General features: G+C 40.5%; 1 protein-coding gene across 7 annotated transcripts in view; it reads left to right on the top strand.

Moving 5' to 3' along the window:
• The window catches only part of zdhhc8b (zinc finger DHHC-type palmitoyltransferase 8b), a 90,956-nt gene that overhangs the window by 59,805 nt on the left and 7,110 nt on the right, over positions 1 to 24,041 (top strand). For 3 of the 7 annotated variants that reach the window (XM_044111839.1, XM_044111841.1, XM_044111837.1), the window contains exons 2-8: positions 14,718 to 14,839; positions 18,554 to 18,711; positions 19,954 to 20,126; positions 20,246 to 20,348; positions 20,480 to 20,571; positions 21,773 to 21,905; positions 23,063 to 23,168. In XM_044111839.1, coding sequence (XP_043967774.1) covers positions 14,718 to 14,839; positions 18,554 to 18,711; positions 19,954 to 20,126; positions 20,246 to 20,348; positions 20,480 to 20,571; positions 21,773 to 21,905; positions 23,063 to 23,168 — 887 coding nt within the window. Of the gene's footprint in view, positions 1 to 13,016; positions 13,649 to 14,717; positions 14,840 to 18,553; positions 18,712 to 19,953; positions 20,127 to 20,245; positions 20,349 to 20,479; positions 20,572 to 21,772; positions 21,906 to 23,062; positions 23,169 to 24,041 lie in introns of those variants that run through there. The other 4 variants (XM_044111840.1, XM_044111838.1, XM_044111842.1 and 1 more) reach the window with 4 other exon arrangements.

Below are 24,041 nucleotides of genomic sequence, written 5' to 3'. Positions count from 1 at the left end.
CTGACTCACACCACTTCACAGATCATTGAGGCATGAGTGTGCAGGATGCAGTCGTCTACCTGCAGCACTGAATGCTTCAACATCTGCTGAATGCTCTGAGGACTGGGTCTTTAGACTTCCTCTGGGCTTCCAGAGCTATCTAACCAGCACTGCTCAGCTGGAAGGAACCGGAGTTGATCATCGTCTGCTGCCTATGCCATTAAGTACCTCTCCAGCTGACAGCAGAGTGCACGGCTTTACAAAAAGCATTGGTGTGGAGTACACAGAGTGGGGATCCTTTTCAAGTTTGCTCGCTTGGATAGAAAGGAGCAGTCGCTCAGATTTTTGTGTTACTTGTAGTTTAATGGAAAGAATCAAACCTTGAGACCTTGGCAAATCAAAGCTTCAGATCCATCCACTGATTTTTTTTCCAGGGTCAAAGTCTAGAGACTGGCGGTGCTACTTTCTAACCCTAATCTTCCTTGATTTGGGTATATTGTCGTCATTGTTTTGAGTGGCGTGGAATGGGTTCTCCATCAAGTCTACGTAATCTTGTTTGTTGGCTACTTCATGCATAATGTCATTATGTAAGCTCTTGCGTAGCCGGAGGTTTCCATCTCTGTGAGTTGGTACGCTGTTGTTACGCGTTTTATTCACAAGAAATATCTGCTCTATCAATTCTGTTAACTTGTGTCTTGCAAGTCATGGGTAACGTAATGTTGCCTGTAATTAATAGCTAGTCGAAAGTTTAAAATCTCCGACAAAAATGTGTCTAATCTGTGTTTGTTCACAAAAGTAATAATTTGGCTGGATTTTCTGTATCATGAATCACCCATCCATCGTCTATAGCATTGTGTGTTGCGAAGGGGCTGGTGCCTATCTACAGTTATTAGCAGAGACACAGGGTACTCTTTGGATAGGTCACCAATCCATCGCAGAGACACAAACCATGAACACATGACCTCATAGTCTTGTTTTTAGACTTTTGGAGGAAGCCAGAGAGAAACCACACAGGCACAGGCTGACCATGCCAGGATTTAAACCCAGGACTTTCTTGTTGCAAGGCAACAGTGCTACCACTTACTGCGCCACAGTGCCGAACATCATGACACAATGTTTTCTTCTCAAGCTGTGGAGGGCAAATTCTGTTACTTCTGCTACTTGTGTTATCTTACTTTGACTCAGTTTTTATCCTCAGTGAAAACTATCCTCACAAATACAAACATTTTTACGTAGCATGGCTAAATGCTCATGTGTGACATCAGCAATTCATGAGATCAAGACGCACATGGGAGGCACATGTGGACAGCTGTGGTGGGAGGGCAGGTCTGGTCCCGGGCCTACTCTGTCATAATGCATCCAGCCGTGTGAGCACCCAACGGAGGCGGGGCTGTTCCAGCGCCCACCGCCACGCCACATAAACCTCCCTTCAGTACGAAGGTGGTGCACTTCATATGGAGCACATACACTCCATTGTGGGCTTTAAAAACACACACTTTTAGAAATACTGAGGTGTTGGCTCCCTGAACAAAGAGTCTCTTGTGCTGAGCAGAGACCTTACATTGTTGATGCCTGATAAAAGGGTATTTCAGGATTATGAAGAGGAGGAATGTTCTGATTTTGTTTTTCTTTTTGTGAACAAGTTACGTCTTTTTATCCTGCTTTTATAAGGCAAAAATTTGAGCCAAGCTGAGGTGGGTGGTAGTGATTTCAACTTACTTGAGTGAACTTTTTGAAGGAAATGTGCTTCTTAGATTGGTTTTACTACACCGCAGTTTTTTCTTTTAACCGTTTTGAAGAAAAGCTACTCTTAGCTGGAGACAATTTCTGTACTACTCACAGCGGGTCGTTTGACTGAGTGGAAGAGTTTAACCAGCCAGACACACTCACAGGCACAAAGCCAAACAGTTTACGTTAAAGTGACTTCTTATGTATACGAGCTGCCCTTCTCTAAACTTGTTTTTCATCTGCTGACACTGTTGTGCCATTTGGAGGTCAAGTAAATATGCGGCGTATATAAAAATCTCACCCGTTGATGTGGTCGTTTTGTTTCACCTTTGAAAAAATGCCAAAATTTTACACTTTATTTGAATTATTGTTTGAAAAATAGCACAAATGTACCTCTTATTTTGTGTTGTTTCACACAATTTCCCAAAATGACTTAAATTAAACATTACAATTAAGCTATCTCTTTTTACTCTTGGGTTATATTTTCTCTGCTGGTTGATTAAGTATGGAGATGTGACTGTATTTTTAGTTTTCTATATTTTTTTTGCTACTCTACCCACTTCTACAGCCAAGGGATAAGATAGTTGGAGCAGAGTTTTTCTGCTCAAGCCAATGCGTTTATCAAACACACCGTGCTGCAAACACATCTGAGTTCATATGAAGCAGTCAACACCTCTGGAAGACAAATAAGCAGAATGTTCCTTGAGTGTAGGAAACGAGCAATGTGCTTATTGAACTGTGACATACTATTGTACCAATGCGTGAAGCTGCAGAAACATCATCGAAATGTTCACATCTACACAGGACTCCCAACGATTGTTGGCTTACATAAGTCCGATCAAACGTAATGTAATATTCAGCGAGTTGGACAGTCTGATGGCAGCTTGGACACAAATGAGATTCTTCAGAATGCTAATGGCCTTTTGAGTGATGGACGCATAGATGAGAAAGAAGAAAAGAGGCAGAGATTGCAGCTGATGCTGTCGTTGCAATATTTGCCGATCTCCTGCAGGTCTCATTTATTGTTTGCATGCGAAAAAGCAGGGGTAAAGTCGGAGGAATGTCTGAGCGACTAACGGTAATGGGAATATATAATAAATGTCACTAATCAATATTTCAGTTAGCTTTTCAAAGCATGTCTATTTATATCATACAGATATTAATTATTGTCTTTGAGAGTCTTTCTAATAGAGGCGCACCGATCCGTCGGTCAGCCGGTCACTGGGCCACGATTTTCAGCAATCTGCTGATACTTACATGTGAAATCGATTTGATTTACATTTATGTAGCCACAACGCTGTTGCAGTTGGGCTTTTTTTTTTATTGTTTTGGGGTTTTTTTTTGCAAACCTTATACTCATGTCACTTTACTGGTGGTTTAGTTTGTTTTGTTAGTTTGTCCTCTAATGACTGCAAACCTTCTAGTTTTTGTAAAAGCAAAAATAATGCAGTGGACTTTGTCTTTGGTAAGAGGCTCAAATCAGACCTGTAGTCTAAAGCGGTATAAAAGTTTTGTTCATTTTTGAAACTGTGAAAAATAAAAGCCTAAAAAGAACTGACCCAGTCTGGTGTCATCCATCTCTGCCGTCCTCCGTATCAGCCTGTGCTTGAATCAAACTAATTGATAAACAGCTTATTAGGCTGATGGGCTCTGCAGGGGCAGAAGAAAAGAAAAACACATCAGCTAATAAGCTGGAATTAACATCCAAGCACAGTTTGCTGAGGCTTGGCACCGGCCACTTTGCCGGTTTAGCTTTGCCAATTACCCGAATGGGAATTGCATTATCGCACAATATGACTAACGCTGTTATTTTCATACAGAGGCACCCATCCTGCGTAGTCTAAATGTTATTGGTGGTATGTTTTTATTATTAAGTTGATGAGCTGTGTTTGTGCTTCTGATTTAATCAGTTTCTTTGGACTTTGTGAAAGAACATCCTGATTTAAATGTCCCCCCTAATAGAGTGTGGACAAGTAATCAGCCTTTCTGCCTGCACAGGCGCAGTATGACACACATGTGTGCGTGTAATTTAGTTGCTCTGTTCTTCTTTTTTGCAATTCAGATAATTTGTAGATTTATCCCCCAAAGATTTCATGAAAAAAAAAACCTTTCATAATTACTAAAGCTGCTTTTCCATTGCAAACTGGAAAAGCAGTTTGCAATGGAATTGCACTAAATTTCACGCAGTAAGTCATTAAATAACATGCCGCGCCGTCGTCTCCTATCACTTTCTGTTGTCTTCTTCTTTGTCTTTTCCATTTCCCATGTTTTATTGTGTTCGTCTTATTTTGTTCTTTCGATGGACTGTAGTAAAACTAATTTTAAAGGCTGGCTCCAAATCTTATTGATCACGTGGCTCATGTGATACAAAATAGTGCTTCCTTTGCAGTTTTGCAAAATATACTAATTCTGATACAACCAACGGAAACACTTTTTAATCAAAAAAATAAAGTTTTTCGCTATTTTTCTTTTTCAAAATTGCCGCGCTTCCATTCTAACTTCGTAATTGTAATTTACGCAACTTTCACGTCAGCGGAAGCACGGCTTAAGTTGGCTGTGCGGTGAAACAAAGTTTTACCTTTATTGCAGACAAGCAGAAGCTTTGAGGACACGATCTGCCAGCTTTTTGGGGAAGTGAGGCAGACTATGAGGGCTGTTCTGTTTTATGGAGAGCAGCTTGTGTTTGTGTCGTTTTGGACTCGACCTCTCTAAAGCCAATCTCAGTTTCCTTCAGAAAGCAAAAGGAGAATTGGATGGAGCAGCTTTTGGAGTGGGTTTGCTGGACAAGGTGGCTGCATGGGAGGCTCAGTTCCAGACAGCGAAGGGTCATTGTGCATTCAGCACACAACTATTTAGGTCAACAGCTTCTTGACTTGCTTCCTAAAACTCTGAGTGTGTTGGGTTGATCCAACCGCCTTCAGTCTCCGTGTGTCTTTTGCTCTCTATTTATTCCTCAGCCTGTGTGTCTCTGTGCCGGCTGCTGTAATATTGGACTACCTCCTCGGGTTTCAGCTCAGTTCCACTTATGTGCTCCTTGCTTTTTCTTGGAATAGCTTTGGAAGCCTTAATGATGGATCATAGCTTTGTTTTGTAGCCAGCCGGTAAAATCTAAATTTAAAAAAATGCATGTATCAGACCTAGTCTCACGTTTGTCTACAGCTGTCAGGTAATGTGTATACCAAATGTTCAAATCACCACCATGCTGACAGCAACGTTAGAACAGCGGTACAGCAGAACTTGAAATTCTCAAGTTTGTTGTGTTTTGCTGTAGGAAAAAAAGGAAGAATAAAGTGTTTTTTTTCCCCATTATTTCTGTTCAGTTGGTGGATGCATATGGTTGAGTTCTGCATACCAATATTACTCAAAAGGTAACATTTCCAGTTAGAGGTTGGAAAATAAAATAAATCTTTTTTAACCCACTGCAACCTCAGAATCAAATTTGGTTGCCATGGAAATACAACTTTGGTATTGCTGCAGTTGATAAAGAGAAAATTACAAAGAAAAGTACACTGCACTTCTAAATCTTTTCAAATTTAGCGGCGCTATAATACTTTGAAAGTAGGCAATGTAATACATTGCTTTCAATAGTTACAAACTGTTAGATTGTTAATATTTTTTTCCTGCCACATTAACTGTTTTAAATGTGAAGCAGCCATATTTAAAGACGCTTTAGGATTCCCCAAAGCATTCCGATTTAGAAAACTGAAACTTTGATTTCGAGGATAATTTTTTTTTTTTCCTGATTTGGAACTTCAAAAATTTAACCATTTTACTTTTTACATGTTTTTTTTTTAAGTTCCTGAAGGCGACATTTGCTCTGAATCTGTGCTATGTAAACACATGAATTGAACTGAAGGTGAATTTGGATAGAGGAGTGAAGAGGTCCTAAATGAGGAACTCACAGCTGAGCGTATTTTAAGACGACAAATTCCACTGTAGCACTTTTTTGGTGTGACTGCTTTCACTGCCGCTTAAGTTTAAAACATTTGTTCCTTAAAAAAAAAAAAAAGAAAAAAAAGAGAGAGAATCCAACAGTTTTTTATGGCACTTTTACAACAGGTTTTATAAGGTAAACACCATTCATTCTCCCTGTTGCCATGATGACTATACTTAACTACTGTAAACAGCTACCGTCTAGCACGCCGCTGCCTAAAAACAGCTAGCAGACCAAAACGAATGACTCCGTTGCCTCCCGAGCGGTCGTAACTCTCGGCGCTCCTGTCGGTGGCTGCACATGTGGCTTGTGGTGCTTAGAGCCTAGAATAAGATCGCTGAGGAATGTGACAGAGGAAAAGCCAACTTTCCTTCTCCTCTGTGCGTGCTAGCCTAGCAACTGGAGGTGTAGCAGGCTAGCGGTGGCATGCTAGCTAAATCCACTCTCTTATCAGTATCCACACCCTTGAAAGCCACTGTCCATATCGTGGGGACGTGTAGTTTCATATTTGAGATTAGCAAAGAACTTTATACAAACACACACGCCCCCACACACTCGCACACACATAAGGAAAACAGTTGTGCTAGCCAAAACTGTTTCAGTCCAAATACCCACAAATATTTACTACGCTTGTCTCGCTAAGCCGCAGTGTGTTTTAGCTTCATTTATAGCAACTGACCCATGGTACTGTACTGGTTTTCAGTTTCCCATGGGGTGTGTGTGGAAAAAAAAAAAGCCAGCACACATGTCCTCTGCCCCTTGGGGGAAGTTCTGCCCTTGCCTTGCACAACACACAGTGGCTCAGAGTGTGTGTTTGCTGTGCCTCTTTGGTGGCAAATGTTTCCCCAAGCTGTCTTTCATTAGGAAAAGTAATTGACGTTTATTTTATTGGATTATGAGAGAAGGGAATGGTGATTTGTTGAGTACCCCCCGCACCACGTCAGAGGCATTTCTCATTGAGTCGTGGTTAGCGAAGATGACCGAATCCTGTGGACTTCTGTCGTCTTATACAGTTTAAAACTGCTAAGATAATGAGAGATTAGGCAGATATTTTCTTGTTAGACAAATGAAAATGGGGGCTAATGTGCCAACTCATTCCTCTCACTCAAAGAAAAAATTTCAAGGGATCAGTTAGAGCCATCTGCTCATCCCAAATGTTTATCTACATTGACCAAAAAAAAAAAAGGCTTTCAAGGGATTATGTATGGAGCATCATTTTTTTTATGGCCATTGATTTAGAGGAGGTTTCTAATTCATATTTACAACCGAACGGCGCGCTCGGCATCGGGGCAGGTCCCATTCATCTGGCAATCAGATGTCGAATGGAATATAAATCATTCTATAATGAATTTCCATGCCCTCTAGTCTGTCAGTCACATCTGTCTGTTATTTTATGCATCCTGATTCTGCCTCTCCTGCCAGAGTAGTGAGAAAAAAAAAACAGTGTTTCTAAATGTCTCAAGTTAGAAAAGAACCATGTTGAACTGAACTCGTCGGTCAGTGTTAAAAATTTCCAATACAGATATTTCTTTAACCCCGTATTTTCCCACTCCAGCTCAGTTTCTTACTGGATGTTTCTGTCATCTCGCATTGTACGCGCCACACTACACTTGATGTTTTATTTTGTACTAATCTAAAGTTATACCACAGGTGTAAGTGAGTGGTAGATTTGTATACAAATGACAACATTTCAATGCATGCTGTTGGAATATTTTGCAGCGTTTATATTCCAAAACCTTCCTGTAATAAAAGAATCATTGATCGGTTTTAAAGAAGGTGATGCTTTCCTTCAGAGCACAATCATGCAAGTTTTAAATATTTAAAAAAATTATAATTAAATAATAAACAAATCTAGTAAACTTCTTCATGCTTTGAAATGAATTTAGTTTTGCTTCACAGTGTATTTTTCGCTAAATAATCACTGTAGAATCCCAGGTTGTAATCCTGACCAGAACTCTCTCTTTTTTCTACTTCGATCGACTAAACAATGATGACCACGAAGGTGAAACTCACTGAAGTTTTACCTTTCCCTGGAGCTTTGTGTGACTATATGTAAGACATTCAGTGTAATCGCTGTGACAGAATCTTAGTTTTTAGTTCTGCTGCTGAAAATCACGGGAATTTTTTTCCCCACAGTTTTTTGGGCTTTTTTTCTAACATGGTCTAAATAAAATGTCCAGATGGAGAAATGTATTTGAAGTTGCATATTTCTAGACTTTGAATCAATAGTTTTTGATTTTGACTTTTTTTTTTGACTCACATTCTTTTTTTGTGCTGCAATTCTTTTCCTCAGATCACAGCAGCCATACTCACGAAGAGTTTAATTATTGTATTTGCAAACAATTTCACACATTCCCACCGTTAAAGCTGGAATTTAATAAGCTGGCGGGCAGCATTTTAATTCTTACTTGTATTAAATATTCAAAGTAGGGAAAATCTTGCAGGAAATAAAACAAACACGGGCAACTGAAGGATCTGGCAAAATCAAAGATTCAGGGAGGAAAAAAATGCTCCAGATAATATTGAAGAAAAAAAAAAACAACAATATCCCAAATTATTAATGACCCCTTAGATTTAATCAGTTTTCATACATGGCAACGGCGCAAAACGATCCAACATAATCCTTTTTGGTGATAAATTACAAACTACAAATAAAATTTGCAGAGAACGTTTTGCATGTTTAAAAGTTAGAGTGGGAGCTGCTTTTCTGGAACAGAAAAATAAGTTTTCTTTACCAGGCAGCGGGTCGATAAATATGTAAATATATGTGAAGGCAGACTTTGGGGACAGAGTACTTCATTGCTTTTCATGTGGCCTCCTTATTATTAAAATGCAAATGACGTGAGCAAAAAATGCACATAGAGATGAGCGTGCACCCTTCAGCTTCTCAGGTTTCTTGGTGTGTGAGAGGCAGCCTTGGTCAGTAAATCATACGCAAGAAGAAAATTATGCCAAAAACTATTAGTATAAAATAACAATGACAGCTTAAAAGTGTTCACCTGCAGGATTCATAAAAATTAGTCAAAAGACCTCTTGTGTTACATTAAGATCATGATTTATTCCTAAATTTTCTCCTAAACATGTTGGACCTTGACTTGGGTAGACATCAGCCAGTTGGCAGCAAAGTTCTGACTGAACAGAAACAAAAGAGCTCGGTTAAATTGGTTGGTTTGATGGAGTCGTCCCAGATTCCAAGCATACATTTTTAATGGGGTTCGGTTTGGGGCCAGTCCAGGAAATGATGTAATCTTGCTTTATCCATTCCAAAACCAGTCTAGGTGTTCATCTGGAGTCATTGTGGCTGTGATAAATATCCTGTTGAACTCCCCAATTTGTAACAGATTAGCTGTTAAAACTTACTTCATAGTTCATACCTTGACATATCCAGACACAGCTTTTCTTGTCCTCTTTAGTTCAGGTATTTACTCCACTTTTCTCCAGCAGCCAAGGCGTTTGGTTTGTCCACATTGGTAGCTATCGTGCTTGAAAGTGTGGACTTTTATTGTTTGCTGCCGTCTTAGCCCAAAGACATTAGCTTTTCATCCCACCTTCTGGTTCTCAAAGATACATCAAAACCTGATTTGGAGTAACACAACAGGCTAGAAATAGCTAACAATGCATTAATTATTTATGGAAAATGTACCAATTCCTCAGAGGCAGATGACTACATATACACCCAGAATACATGGGTTAGCTGTTCTCATACCTATTGTTCTGTCTTTGAGAAATGTCACTTGGTGAAGGCTTTTCAAACGTTACACACTACAAAATAAGTAACACAAGCACCAATGATTCGTTCTGAAATCATATTGGGTCAGTATCGGCCAACATTCAAAGCTGCGATATCTGTATCATATCAGAAATGAATAAGTTGTATTGGGACACCCCTAGAAGAAAATGGTTCAAACGCTGGGACAAGAATCTGTAAACATCCCACCACGTGAGTAAGACTAAAACTCTATAAAGACATTATTTACCTTTTTTAAATGTTATCCAGATACCTGTTCTATGTGCAGAGCTCACTCTGAAATCTGCTCTGCCTTTAGTGGTGTCCAGGAAAACATATCCTTTATGAATGACACTGGGAGCTGAATTTCATTTTGCCTCCTCAGGCTGTAAAGTTGTGCTCCTCGCCTGACCTTCCTGGAACTGCTCGGCTCCACGCCAGCAGAAAACATCCCCTCTATCGCCTCTGACAACAGTCTCTGTGCTTGTGTGTGGGTGTGTGTGTGTGTGTATGTGAGAAACTCTGAATACTGTGTGCTGGGACGAAGAGCTTCAGGAGAGCGGCACGCCCCAAGATAATACGGAATAAGCGATGCTGACATTTCCGTATCCTAATTGGAGAGTGGGGATGATTTTTGAGACGGGGGGAAAACGTCCATCAGAGACCAATGTAGAACAATTCTGTGAAGGACTCGTGAGGACGCTGATATAAATATGAAAAATATTTCTACTTATGGCTCGGAGTTGACATCTATGAATCATATTTTTCTGTGATTTCCCTAAAGACCCTGGTCTTAAAATCTCCTGATGGGTCAAACTGATCTGACCTGGCAACAGATTCTGGATCAGTGAGTGTCAGCGGGCGACCTGTGTGAGAACAGGCCTCCCCTGTGATGCTGTATGAGTTCAGGCTTAATGAACTAATCAATAGGATGGCTCACCGGGAGCTGAATACATTACTGTAATTGTTCCCAGTAGCCTGGTGGCATTGCTCGGTGATACAGGAGCCTGTCAGGTTCAGCTTTGGCCCTGACCCACGTATAAAGCACTTATTTTCCTTAAGGAAACATCTATAAAATGTTAATTATTTTTAACAGCATACATGTTTGTTCATTAATGAGTCACAGTAATTAATTTTTTTTATATTAGTCTCATATGACTTGAATTCAACAGGGAAAAAAGAACATTGTAAAAGACTTTTAAAGTGAAAAGTTTGCCAAAGCATATGCTTAACTCTTTTAGAACCTTTTGGTCATGTCTGAAATTATGTCACCAGTGTGATTTTTGCGGTTTTAGCTTAATCTGTCTGCTTTAGTGATTTTGGTGTTGAACTCATGATTGTAAGATGATTGTTTTTTCTGACTCCTGTAAGGCTGGTAACTGAACACTAAGCTGCTTCAGAGGTTATCAGCTAACTCCGCATTATTTACATTTCTTCAAAGAGTCGTGGATGGTGAGGCACTGGGCAGATCTGGGCGGATCTCCGGTAGCAGTCAACGTTTCAGCAAATTTGAAGAAGCTTCTGACTGAAGACTGTTGCTATTTGACATTCTCATGACTCTCATGTCACGCTAGCAACATTTTTACAGCAACTTGTCCTGGATGATACTATCAGTTGTTGGCAGAACTGCTAATCCAGCTCATTTGCTTTTGCCGCTCCTCTTTAAATCTGTCTGGCCGGATGGTTAGAGATGCTGAAGCCTCATTTCCAACTCTTCTGGGATTTGGGATCGTAGTTCAGGTATTACTCAAGCTAATCAGCTGCTCCTAGTTGTAAAAACACCTCATTGCCACAGTTATGCATCATCACAACTGTCCAAAGGTAAAAAAAAAATAAAAAAAAGTAAGAGAAAATGTTCTTCAAGCTGCAAAGCATCCAAAACCAGAGGGAGTAATTATCCAGACATGCCATGCCTCAAACAAACAAAGAACAAAAGTCTACAAAAAGAACAAATCAGAAGTAACATAACAGCTGCTGCCACCATGGATGTGGTTTTTAGATTTCCTCTCAGTCTCAGTCAGGTGGGGGAATGAAAATTGTCACCTCCTATTTTTTTGAAGGCTGTTTTCGTGCCTCTGTTGTGACTTTGTGTTTGATGTTCAGAGGCTGCACACCGGCCCTTTTAGATGCTGATTGGTTGGAATGGGCGCCTGCTCGCTCAGATCTCCGTTTTCTGTCTTCGGACATTTAGATTGTCATCAAGAATAACTCGGTCAAAGTCACTAATTCCTGCACTTTTGGCAGCAAGCGCAACCGAATGAATGACTGCCCGCAAATTGGACAGCTGATTGGTTTTCTCCCTCTGTTTAATTATCACACAGTAAAATAGACTAGCAAACAATGTTTATAAGAACTCAGTATTTACTTGTTACTCCTACGCTATTAACCTGCGAGTGTCCTTAATTAGACTTTTCCGCCCACACTGTCAACTTCCAGGCGACTGAGCTGACGGCCATTAACTGCACTCTTTTTTTTCTACTTTTTTTTTGGCAGCAGCTTCCCACTGTGGGTAAAAATACACGAGCCTTTGAAAGATAAATACATTGTTTTTGTAAGTTGTTGGGACCGCTTGCTGTTGCGTTTCTGTGAAGACGCTTTTAAAGATTTGTACAAGCCTTGCTTTGTCGCCAAAGCTGCGATGGCGGCCCAGCGCCGCTGCTCGATAGCCCGCCGAGTGAAGGCAACTCCACAGAGAGCCGCCTTGATCTCGCTTCTTGTAGAAGTAAATGCGATATCTGTCACAAAACGAGCCACTGAAGCCGCGTTTAGAGAGACCGAGCACGTAAAGATGACTTTTGAAACACTCCAGGCATGGAGTCGGATGGCTTGCTGTTTTTGCCAGTTCTTTTTGACTGATTTAAATGAGGGAAAGCGCGAGTTTATTTTAAAGTCAGCCTACGACTTTATAAGTCTTACTTGCTGTTGTCATTTATTGCAGTGGATGCAGAATAGACTAAATTCGACCGGGGCTAAAAAGGTAAGTTTGGGGTTTTTCGTTATAATTTAGTTTTTTGTTTTTTTTGTGTGACTTTTTGTCTAATTCGATAAGTTTCAAATAGTTTTGAGGAGCGTGTTCGCTGGTTTTTATTAGTTATTATTGGATAATTATTATTATTTGGTTTTACTTTAGTTTTTTCTCCCTTTTTTTCGCTATAGTTTTTGTCATAGCTTGGTTTATTTTTAGATGAAGAATTCAAAGAGGTCAAAGTGTTATATTGTGATTACATACAGTCATTGGGTAATGAATACTCAACAGAAGAAAAAATATAATTGTTGAACAACCAACTGACTGGGGTTTTCTCCCAATTTTCGCTGGACCAGCATTTCAGGTTTTTTTATTTTTTATTTGTTTAATTTAGCTATAATAATCTGGAATCCATCACGGTAGAAAAATAACTTAAATTAGCCATTTATTACAATAAGTTGTTCTGAAAGACACAGACTGATATATCTTTATTGTAGTAATTTAATTATACTCCATTTCTTTTTCTCTCTGACCTACTTTGCTCTTTACATATGCAGAGATCCATCTGAATTTTTTTTTGTCTGATTTCCAGTCCCTAGTTTTTGTTAACTTTTGATCTGTAAATACTAATTGTCTTCTAGAACAGCCAACTAAAAACAGCCTACGTTGTTGTAATCAGTTTTCCCGCTGTACGCGTTGCGGCAACTTGTGTGTAACCAAATAAGTGCAAAGTTGACTCTTTTTTCCTTTCTTTTTTTTTCCTTTTAGCACATTAAATGTGCGGTCAGCAGGGCTAGCATTAATGAACCACAGGCTTCATCTGTGTGTATTCCTCAGAGAGTTTTGTTTGGTAACTTAGATATGCAATTAAGCTAGCTTAGGTTATGCTCAGAAGAGCTACAGTGACTGCTGGCTGTCTCGGGTATGATAACTCACAAACACCGACAGGAAGAAAATGAACACCTGAGGGAGGTCAGCCGTGACTGCTGCCGGTGATACAGCCAAATGAAACCTCCCACCACGTGCCACACATTTGATGACAAGAGAGAGACCGGCTCTTCTTAGCTGCTCTCTATATTCTGCTTTAGCGGCTTTTCTGGAGCCACAGCTCTGAATAATTCAACGAAGCAGAAGAGGACTGTTGGGGCAGCAGAGGAGTTATGGGTTGAAGATGAAACTCAAAGCTCAAGTATCAGAAAATGCTTTTTTTCTTTTTTTGACGTCAGAATTGCCTCGAGTGGCGTGTTCAAAGGGTCGAGCGAAGATTTGTGCCACAAGAGTTGGAGTCATTGTGTTGAAACGTTTGGCAGAATAGGTAGGAGGTCTGTTTGTGGAATACTGCCCCTCCTTTGTCTTTATGAGCCTCTGGCTTTAGTCTAGTTTAATATGTCTAGAGTGACAGCACAAATATTTAAGTTTACCGACAGGAGCCCGTGTGGCACCAGTTGCCTTATTTGATTTCAGCTGATATTCGTTTGCTCATTAAGAGGAATTACTGTAAAGTCAACAACAATTTGTCGATCGAGGCCGCATGACACGATGCAGTTGGGTGGATTTAACTTAAACTTTTCATTTTTACCAACGGGGATAGTGAGCTGACCCTGAGTGTTGCATTATGATTACGGAAGGCAAGGCAAGTTGAGCAACAAGGCGATTCAAAATGCTTAGAATGATGAAATCATGAAACAACAAAAAAACATAGAGCCAAAAACCTTAGGTTGCACTGGTAAAATATAGGAACTAAATTAAAGGTTGTAATAAAGACTACAATCAATAATGTTTGAGTTATAATTGACCATAGGTAATGGTAAAGAAATGGGGTTTTATCCTTGATTTAAAGGAGCTCAGCGTTCCAGCATTTTTGCAGCTTTCTGGAAGTTTGTTCCATATTAGAGGAGCATAAAAGCTGAATGCTGCTTCTCCATGTTTGGTCCTGACTCTGGGGATGCAGAGCAGAACCAGAAGCAGAAGACCAGAGTGGTCTGGAAGGCTGATATGAAATATTTTCATAACGGGTTTGTAGAACTGGGTAATTTTCTCTAGGTTGGTATATTGACGCCAGACTTGGTACCGGACTGTACAATACCAGAATGTACATTGAAATAACATTTGTTGTGAATTAGCAATAAAAAAAAACTGAAATGAACTACGTCATTTTAAAAAAAGTTTGGTTTTTTTACAAGTTTGACATTTATAAAACTTTTGGCAAAATCTGGTGGTTACAATAATTTTTTCCTTTAGCCCGGATGAAAAATTTTAATTCACACGAATCGGTGCAAATGAGAGGATACACACGTATCCCGTGGAGATTTAAACACATGTTGAGTTCAAAGCGTTTACGTTGGCGGTCCTTTTTGTTCAACAGCGTCGTTTTTATTTTTCAGGTGCCCCTGGTTGATGAAGGTAATCTCTCCCGCTGTGCCTCTCTACAATGGCCTGGTCTTCCTCTTCGTCTTGGCCAACTTCAGCATGGCAACCTTCATGGACCCTGGTATTTACCCCCGAGGTTTGTGCTTCAACTCACACACCTGACCTGACTTTCTTCCCACGTTCATCGTTCAAATCTCCGATAGCCACCTGCACTGCTGCAGATGAGAACGAGCGTTTCCATCCCCGCTACTCCTTGAGGAGAAAAGTTTATCGGGGGCCACATTTATCAAAGCGCTAAGCTGCGGTACTCAGTGTTTCACTGCAATGTGCTCAGAAAGGATGAGAACCTGTCAGGAGGAGGTTATCATGCTTCTCTTCACAAAGGGGGAATAATCAGCAGGTTGTAAAGGCTGTTCCCGTCTCTTCCTGTCACATTCTGTTGGCAGCCCCAATTAAATCCTAATAATTAAAACGCTGGCACATAAAACTCAACAAAAAAATAAAATCAAATCTAGTCTGCATTGTCAAAGTGTGTGTGAAAGCTTGATAGCATGTACGTCTTCCAAATGTTCGACTTTTTTTCTTTTGCATTTTTATTGCCTTTGGGGGAAAATGCATCTTTTGGATTGAAAATGGTTTCCAGGACTCTGTAAATAGCTTCAGCGTGAAAAGATTTATTTCTACTCTTATTAATTGTTTAGATGAAGGCTGACTTTTCCCATTTAAATAGTCAAAACTAGTGCAGCCCGTTTCTCTTACACCCTATAGTGAAAAAGAAAAAGCATTTCTATTTAATTCAAGATAATGTTTCAAGTACAGTTGCAATAAAATATAAAATTGTGTATATAAAGACGTTTGTTAACAGTTGTCAAAGCAACAACTTTCCTCTGATCTGGATAAGATGTGTATGAATTTAATAAATATTTTCTCTTCCTTTTTTTAAAACCTTAAGTGTCTCTGCTACCCTCACAGCATCTTCCCAGCAAAAACAGCAAAGTCAGTAACCAGGCTGTAATGGCAAGAGAGTGTTTGCAAATTTTCATACAGAATAGCTAATAAAATAAAGTTCAAGTAAAAACTTTGTTTTACTTATGCATTGGCCAGGTACAGGTATCAGGGTAAAGCGAGGTTTTGAAAAGTCACAGCTTCAAAAAAGCTGAAATGTTCCCTGCTTCCACTCTTGTTGTTTTAATGTTTTCCATCAGACAGACACCAGAGAAAAGATTGTTTATTCTTCCGCTGAGTGGAGCACGTAGTTTACCGTCATGTTCCCTCATTCCCACCTACTGCTGGTGAGCTGCAGGTCTGGCTCACACGACGGATAAATCCATCTGTTTCTGCATTTTTCCACTTCTGAAAAACGGTGGATCATTTTGGTATTAGTGTAACGCTGTCTGAAGGCCAGAGTTATTAGCGATGAGTCAGATGTCGGTAAAACGGCTACCTGAAGGCTACCTGAAAGCTACCTGAAGGCTACCTGAAAGCTACCTGAAGGCTACCTGAAGGCTACCTGAAAGCTACCTGAAGGCTACCTGAAAGCTACCTGAAGGCTACCTGAAAGCTACCTGAAGGCTACCTGAAAGCTACAGCATAGCTGATTGAGTAGTAAATATCTGCTCGTCGTACATTTGTTGCAGCAGATATATATAGTTTTGCTCTAAAAGCCCTGACAAATCACAAATATATATTTTAATATGTCTTTTTTAATTACTATTACATGTAGCTAATAGCACATCATTGAATTGTCTCCCGCAGGACATTTACTACCAACCACGCATCATTTCGTACACGGGGGATATTTTGTATCTTCTTTAATAAACAGTGATTTAGATTTTTTTTTTTTCTATAATTTGTTCACAGTTTGCTCTACAGTGTTGGGAAGTGTAGTTGTATCCAGTGAATAAACTAACAGGAAGTTGCTTAATCATTTTAGGTAGTTCAATGTTTGTAGATATGAGTCATCAGGCTCAAACCAGAATGAGACCTGAATTAATTTGAGATAAGGTGTAATATGAAGTTTCCAACAAACAATATACATTCAAATACCAACAATATACTTGGCATTTGGGAACTTTATCAACATAAGTCGTAAAAATAAACAACTAACCAATAAAGCGAAGTAGCCAGAGACATTTGTTTACAGATATAAAATGGAGGTACAAAGAGACGGGTATCAGCCGGAAGAATGAATTAACTCTTTACTAAGACAAGCTTTAAAAACAGAAATTATATTGTATTTCTAGCTTTAGCTGTTATCAAAGCAGTTTCTTATGTAGACCTTAGGGAAGAAACAACTACTGCATGCAATAAAAATTTAACAATGGTAACAAGCTTAATAATGAGACAGAGCTTTTTCTATGTATCCATAGCTGAGGGAGTTTATTAACAGTATCATTCATATTCCAATTTCTCTGTCAGTGTTAGCTTAAAGCTAACAGCTAGTTGCTAGCAGCGTCACTTGCGGTGAAGAGGAAAATTACAGCATTTATACATACAGGATCTTATTTATTGCTAACAGGTTCGTCATCTTTTAAGAGGATGAATTTCCCTCATTTCATGTCAGTTGACTCATGTTTTCCAGAGGTAATCAAATGAAGCTGCTGCTTCAACTGAGATTCACATGGGCAATATTTCATCGGTCACTGGTTACAAAACTCACAACCTAAACCTAAACAAACTACTAGGCTAGTAGTAGTTGTTAGTATTCTAACAACTACTAGGCTAGTAGTAGTTTTTAGGCTAGTAGGCTAACAACTACTAGCCTACGTAGTTGTTAGGCTACGAACAACTACGTAGCCTAACAACGTAACCTAGGTAAATGAAGACAGTTACTCATGATACTTAACATTTAGTTATACAAATATACACATTTTGTGTAACAGGGTGGAAAAGGCTAAACACTACAAAAACCCAAATATCGTGTTTGGCTGAATAAATGCTGAAAAAGTTTTGAAAATGTAGGAAATGGGTTGTTATTTTTGCCTATTTGCATTAGAATTTGTAGAAGAGCAGCTGAGAGAGAAGATGCTCTCCCCCTGTTAAAATCTATTTAAATCGACTTGAGAGCCATTATAACACAGCTAATGTCTTTCTGTGTTGCTGCTTATTTCTGTGCTGTTTTTGTTTCGTCGCCCCCCACACCCCTTTCTCTCTCTCTCTTTTATTTTACTTGCCTTGGTCCGCTTTCGTCTACAGAACCTACCTGGCTCTCCCCGCAGTTATTATTGTACTGTGAAATTATTTTCTCAAGTTCAGGCTTCAGTTGAATGTACCCTTTGATCAGGTGAAAGACCTTTGTTTTGGTTTTTTTTCACCATTTTCTGCTGCAGCTAGAAAATAAACACTTTTGTGCTTTCAGTCACAAGGTTAGGTTTTACATAAACGGAACCAAATAAAAAACATGCAATAATAGACGGCTGAAGGTTGCGGTTTTAGTTACTGTTTCTCAGCAAAGAGTGAAACGAATTCGTGGAGAACTGGCACGCAGAGAAATAAAGCCAAGTTATTCACTCTGTACATGAGTCACAACATTCCCATTAATCTGTGTTAATGTTCGCAGCAGACTGACTAGGTCACGTCCACACAGAAACGTTCGCTCCTCTCGGTGTGTTTGCTCTCGCCGGAGGCAGCCGACAGCAGCGACGAGCTTCGTTTAAGGTGCTTCCCCGTTGTCCCCGTCAGATGGAATCATAAATCAAAACTGCGCGTCTTTCCGTACGTCTGCATTCGCCACACACGAGTGAGCTAAATGGCTTTCCTCCTGATCCGTCACGGGCATCTCTGCACTCTGACGATGTCTCTGTGTGCGTGAACGTGTGCGCGAACGTGTGTGTCTCTGTGTGTCTCGTAGCTGACGAGGATGAGGACAAGGACGACGATTTCCGGGCGCCGCTTTACAAAAACGTGGAGATCAAAGGCATTCAGGTCCGGATGAAGTGGTGCGCCACCTGCCACTTCTACAGGCCGCCCCGCTGCTCACACTGCAGCGTCTGCGACAACTGTGTGGAGGTGTGTATGCGGGGACACAGTCGCGCACCACTTCAGCGCACGTGCAGCCTAAACGTGTGCCAAGGTTAGACTGAAAGTTAGACTAATAATAGCATTTAAATCACAAAAGTCAGAAATGACTGATTCAGCAGCCCTGTTTAACATAGCGCTTGTTTTCACCTAATACGTTGTTTGGAGATTGGTTTATCTCACAAGAACACCAAGAAATTGGCAAGAGAGCAGCGGTAGGTGACCATAGCTACCGGCATGAATAGAAGCTCTTGGCCATCTCATCCAGGTAATAACTGTGCTATCAGCAACAGCTTTTAAAATCCTATCTTGCTGTTGTACCAAGTGAATAAATTCAGAGAGATATCCACATCTACTGACAGCGTATCAGGACTTCACACATTCTTTTGGGTTTGGTAGATTGAATTTCTAATAATTAAATTAAGAGAAATGTTTGAATATTTGCCTAAAGAATGTCCCAACCACATTGTTTACATACACTATATAGATTGACACATCATTTTTCCTCACCGTCTCACATTAAAGTGAATGGCTAACAGTTAAATTGTTTGATTTGAGAGGCTGTTCTTTTATCTATTGAAGGGGAAGTATTATGCCACGACATGTTAGTCTCTCTACAAAAACATACCTGGAGCATTGCCTCCACTCTTTCATGCATGTTTGAGGAATCCTTTCGTCTCCCTTGGCAACCATTCAGCAGTGCAAAACGCCTAGGTGGACCAAGCTCCGCCTTAAAGGACCAAGCTCCTCCTCCGAGCCGTAGTTTCCAAGGACCTCGCAGAGCGGCCCTACCATGTGACCCCTCACTCAGCTCCTTCAGACTAGCCATCAGTAATTAACAAACAAATAGTGTAACTATGTGTCAGTTGAGATCATCATAGGAGCTACTTCTCAGTGAAACACAGGTAAAAAAACAAAACATTAAAGGGTTAACAAAGGAGCGGTGCTTTGATGACTTCCTGAAGGCGGAGTATCACACAGAACAGGATGTTTTTAAAGAAATGTTTTTGATATATACAGATTTTTTTAGAACAGTTGGAGGTAAAATAGTTACTTGACTGATTTATAAAATGACACTATATTCATAAAAGATACATCTTACTGCTCCTTTAATTTTCTGAAGTTTACATAAATTTCATTTGTGTTTTTGGTAGAATCGCCTTTGGACTCAAGCCGCATATTTTGTATTTCTTCCTACACGTGTCTTACAATATCTTCCTCTGCTCTCCTCAGGATTTCGACCATCACTGTCCCTGGGTGAACAACTGCATCGGCCGGAGGAACTACCGTTACTTCTTCCTCTTCTTGCTGTCGTTGACCGTTCACATGGTGGGAGTTTTCTCCTTCGGCCTCATATTTGTTCTCCACCACAGAGAAAAGCTGGGAGGACTTCACACCACCGTCACGTATCCTTTTACTGCCGCAGTGCTAAACTGTAGCATATACAGTTTAAAAAACTGCTCTATAAATCGATAATGGCCGCTGAGCAGGATTTCTACGTTTTGCCTTGACTTGTGCGTACCAGCATGGTGGTGATGTGCATAGCGGGGCTGTTCTTCATCCCGGTTATGGGCCTCACGGGCTTCCACATGGTGCTCGTAGCTCGGGGTCGAACGACTAATGAACAGGTGAGGGGCGCTGATAAATGACTCTGTAATAAAATCCACACACGCTCTTCATTTTTCTGATCGTTCTCCTCCGTCTGTAAATATCCGCGTGCGCGTTTTGTGCGACCTTGTGACGCATTGTGCCTCCTCAGGTGACGGGCAAGTTTCGTGGGGGAGTAAATCCATTCACCAAGGGTTGCTGTGGCAACGTGGAGTACGTCTTATGCAGTCCGCTGGTGCCCAGGTAACATGCTACGCTCCAACGTGTGAGCGTACACACACTTGCATGCATTTTAACCCCCCCCTTCCCTGTGGGCACCTGTGTGCAGCATGAGTCAGCACATGAATCCAGATGCGTGCATGTGCTGTGGCTCATTAAAAGCTCACGACATCGATGCCGTTTGCACAGACTGATCGGCCCCACCCAGCCACTGCAGTGGCAAATACAGGCTGTACATGGACTGAGCCGGTTGCAGCGGTGTCCTGCATGTATGTGGTTCTGTCTGACAGCGGCCAGCAGAACCCTGTGGGGGAAAGGCAGACGGCTGAGAGATTTCACTCACTCTGCACAGAAACGGCTAAAGGGAAGCAGAGGCGGTTAGCATGATTCGTCGTCTAACAGAAGGTCCTTAAAGCAAGCAGATATTTGAAATCCAAGTGAGATAAGGGCTCCATTCCCAGAAACGGTAAACACTTAAGATGTGCTCTGTTATCTATAGCTGCTGTTTAAACGTTGCTTGGAGATTTTTGGATTTACACAACCGCTGGTTCAAATGATTGCTATAGCAAACACTTGAGATGATTTAAAAATTTTTTTTTTTACAAATCTGGTAGCCAGTCAGGGATGATGATTTAGTAATCTTGTATTTGCTTAAAAATACAAAAGAGAACAACAACAGCATTTTTAGTTTGTTTAAAAAAGAAAAAATAAATCCTATCTTTTCCGAAAAATGCTTTAAATTTAGGAGTAATTTGTTGGGATTTGGCTTTAATTCTTGGTTCTCCAAACTTCACGTAGCAAGCACCAGCAGAAATATTCACAATGCAGGATATAACCCGACTTACAGTTCAGCCTAAAATGATTTATACACCTGGCAGATTTCGGTTTTCATTCAACCAAGACGTTTATTTCTGATAGAAAGTCAGACAGGTTTCTCTCCAGAGATAATAAAACAACGTAAAAATATCATCTTGGAATTTTTTCTTTTTTCTTTTAAATATCAGGTTTTAGCCTGGTCACTGAGTACATGCTTTAGCTAATCCCACCTGTTTTCTATTTTCTCTTTTTGAAAAGTGAATAAAAAACATTTACCTTCCAGATGTTTCATACCAACATTTCCAGTACGGCCGCTAGTTTTTGTACAGAGTTTCAGCATGTTGGGTCTAAGGTTCAGCACGTGTCAGGATGAAGAGCTTGTCTGTTCATGTGCCGCCATTTTGTACAGGTACGTGTTGGACCCCAGGAAGAGGCCCCATGTCAAAATCCAGCCCCCGTTCATACGACCGGACCTCTCTGACCGACAGATCACCATCAAGGTCAGCGACAACGGCATGCACAGCACGATAATGAACTCCAAGGTGAGCAGCGTGCAGTTACCACTGAACTCCCCCCTCCGAAACCCTCGTCATCCCATCAGCGTTATAAAGAACTCCACCCTCCATCGTTGCCAAACTTCCCCATTTTTAGACAATAGTCAAGTCCTTTATATCAGAGCATTTTCCACGTGACTGCCTCAGGAGATTATTAGACTCTTTGGCTTCAAAAACAACTGACTCAGACAGGAGACAAAGAATTTGATTAGTAGTGACTCAGAAATTTTGTTCTTTTTGTCTGGATTCAGTGCGTGGTTACAGTATTAAAAAAATAATAAAAAACAAGACGAAGGCAAACGTTTTGCATTTATGGTTTTGTATCTCAGTCAGACATCTTGCTTTTATCGAAGGCATGGAGGGAGATTTACTGACGCATAATGATGGCAATTAAAGGAGCTCTTAAAGACAACATGTTTCAAGAATCTGTTTAAATGTCACCGCTTTTAAGTCGTTTCATAACACGAATAAATAAATAAAACCTTTTCTACAGCTTTATGGGATTTGCGAAAGTATTTGTACGCCTTGAACCTTTTCTAAAATGTTGTCATATAATAACCACAAACTGCTCCATCCAAACGCTGCCTAAGGAAGAGCGGTAATCATAGAAAAACCAAACCACTGTTTACCAGGCTGCTGCCAACAGATAATAGCCTATCATGCTAACAGGTTTAAATATTCACATTTAAATTCAAAAATACGTTACTGACCCCAAAGAGAAATTAAATGTTGTTGTAACTCATTTAATATAAGAGGTTTTTTTTATTTGCACTAGATTTTCACAGCTTCTTCATCTCTGACTAGCAAACAGCTTGATCCTCCACTGGCGGCTAGCATTAAACCCCTGGAGAGTCCACTCCTAACAGTGCTACGCAGGCATAAACGTTGATTAACAAAATACTCGCGTAAGATGCATGAAAGATGTTTTTATCCTTCATTAGTTTCCCTTTAGAAAAGAATGCATTTAATGCGAGCAAGTTGAGTTGTTGCTTCATGCAGCCGTCCGTGGGAGTTGCATTATTAGTGCATCCTTAGCAACAACAGATGGTCCTCTCAGTTAAACGTGCCAATCCCCCCCCCTCCCCCACCACCACCACCTACCCACCTGTTCTGGATGCCTTTAACTCTCCCTCTCCTCCTCGTAGTCCAAAAGCAGCATCGACGGCCTGGACGGCAACGAAACCCAGCCGCCGCTGCCCCCCAAAGCTGACAGGTACAACCAGCTGAAGGGCCAGCTGACGTCCAGCGAAGGTACGACACTCTTTTGCACTTCAGGTACTCGTGATCCGATCATGGTTAGTCTTTTCTGGTAGGGATGCACCAAAAGACAACTTTCCCAAACTCCATCCGTAGAAGACAAGCGTCCTACTTCTTGGAGTTGGCTCTGGATAAGCCTCGTGATGATTTCATGTTTGTTCCAACAATCTTTGGTCGTTTTTGTGTTCCAAGCCAAGAAATTGGCTTGATCTGTATTGAAGAGACCAGCTCTGCACAGAGAATCAGCAGCAGATTTGTGGGGGGTTAAAAATGGAAAGAAATGAAATTAATCACCACCCTTTCTTTTGTGGGTTGTCAAAAAACTATTTCTTTAACTAAAAATGTTGTCTAAATCAGTGTGAATGGTACTGAGTAGGTAGAGTCCCATTCATCAGCATGAAGTGTCAGAGAAGGATAAAGCAATGGAAACAGCAGGTTAGCTCCTGACTATCCTCAGTGTCATGCTGCATTATGTCAGGGAGGGAACACGGTTTGATTATCCACAGAGCACCACTGCCATCTGGTGGTGCTTTAAAGTGCTGCTGGTGTTTCTAAAGCGTATTAGTTGAAAAAGGTCTAATCGTTTGTCAATTTGTCTTTAATTGACAAATTAATGACAAATTGTTTGTCATTAATTGTTTGTCCCTGCTGCCTACAGCTCTCATGGACAAGTTTTGACTTTGCTGAAAGAATATAATTCAGTGGGGGGAGGACAAACGACGCAGAATTTTAAACACTAATAAAATAACCAAAAATCTACTCGTCTTCCTTTGTTTTCAAAACTATGTTGTGAATCCAGCGTTAACAGCGGACTACTAACAGTCCTGACTATCTTTTTTCCTGCATCAGGATCTGGATGTTTATTTT

Source organism: Gambusia affinis, linkage group LG03 (assembly GCF_019740435.1).
Source record: "Gambusia affinis linkage group LG03, SWU_Gaff_1.0, whole genome shotgun sequence".
In the NCBI taxonomy this organism is placed as follows: domain Eukaryota; kingdom Metazoa; phylum Chordata; class Actinopteri; order Cyprinodontiformes; family Poeciliidae; genus Gambusia; species Gambusia affinis.
This window is presented reverse-complemented; position numbering and strand designations above follow the sequence as displayed.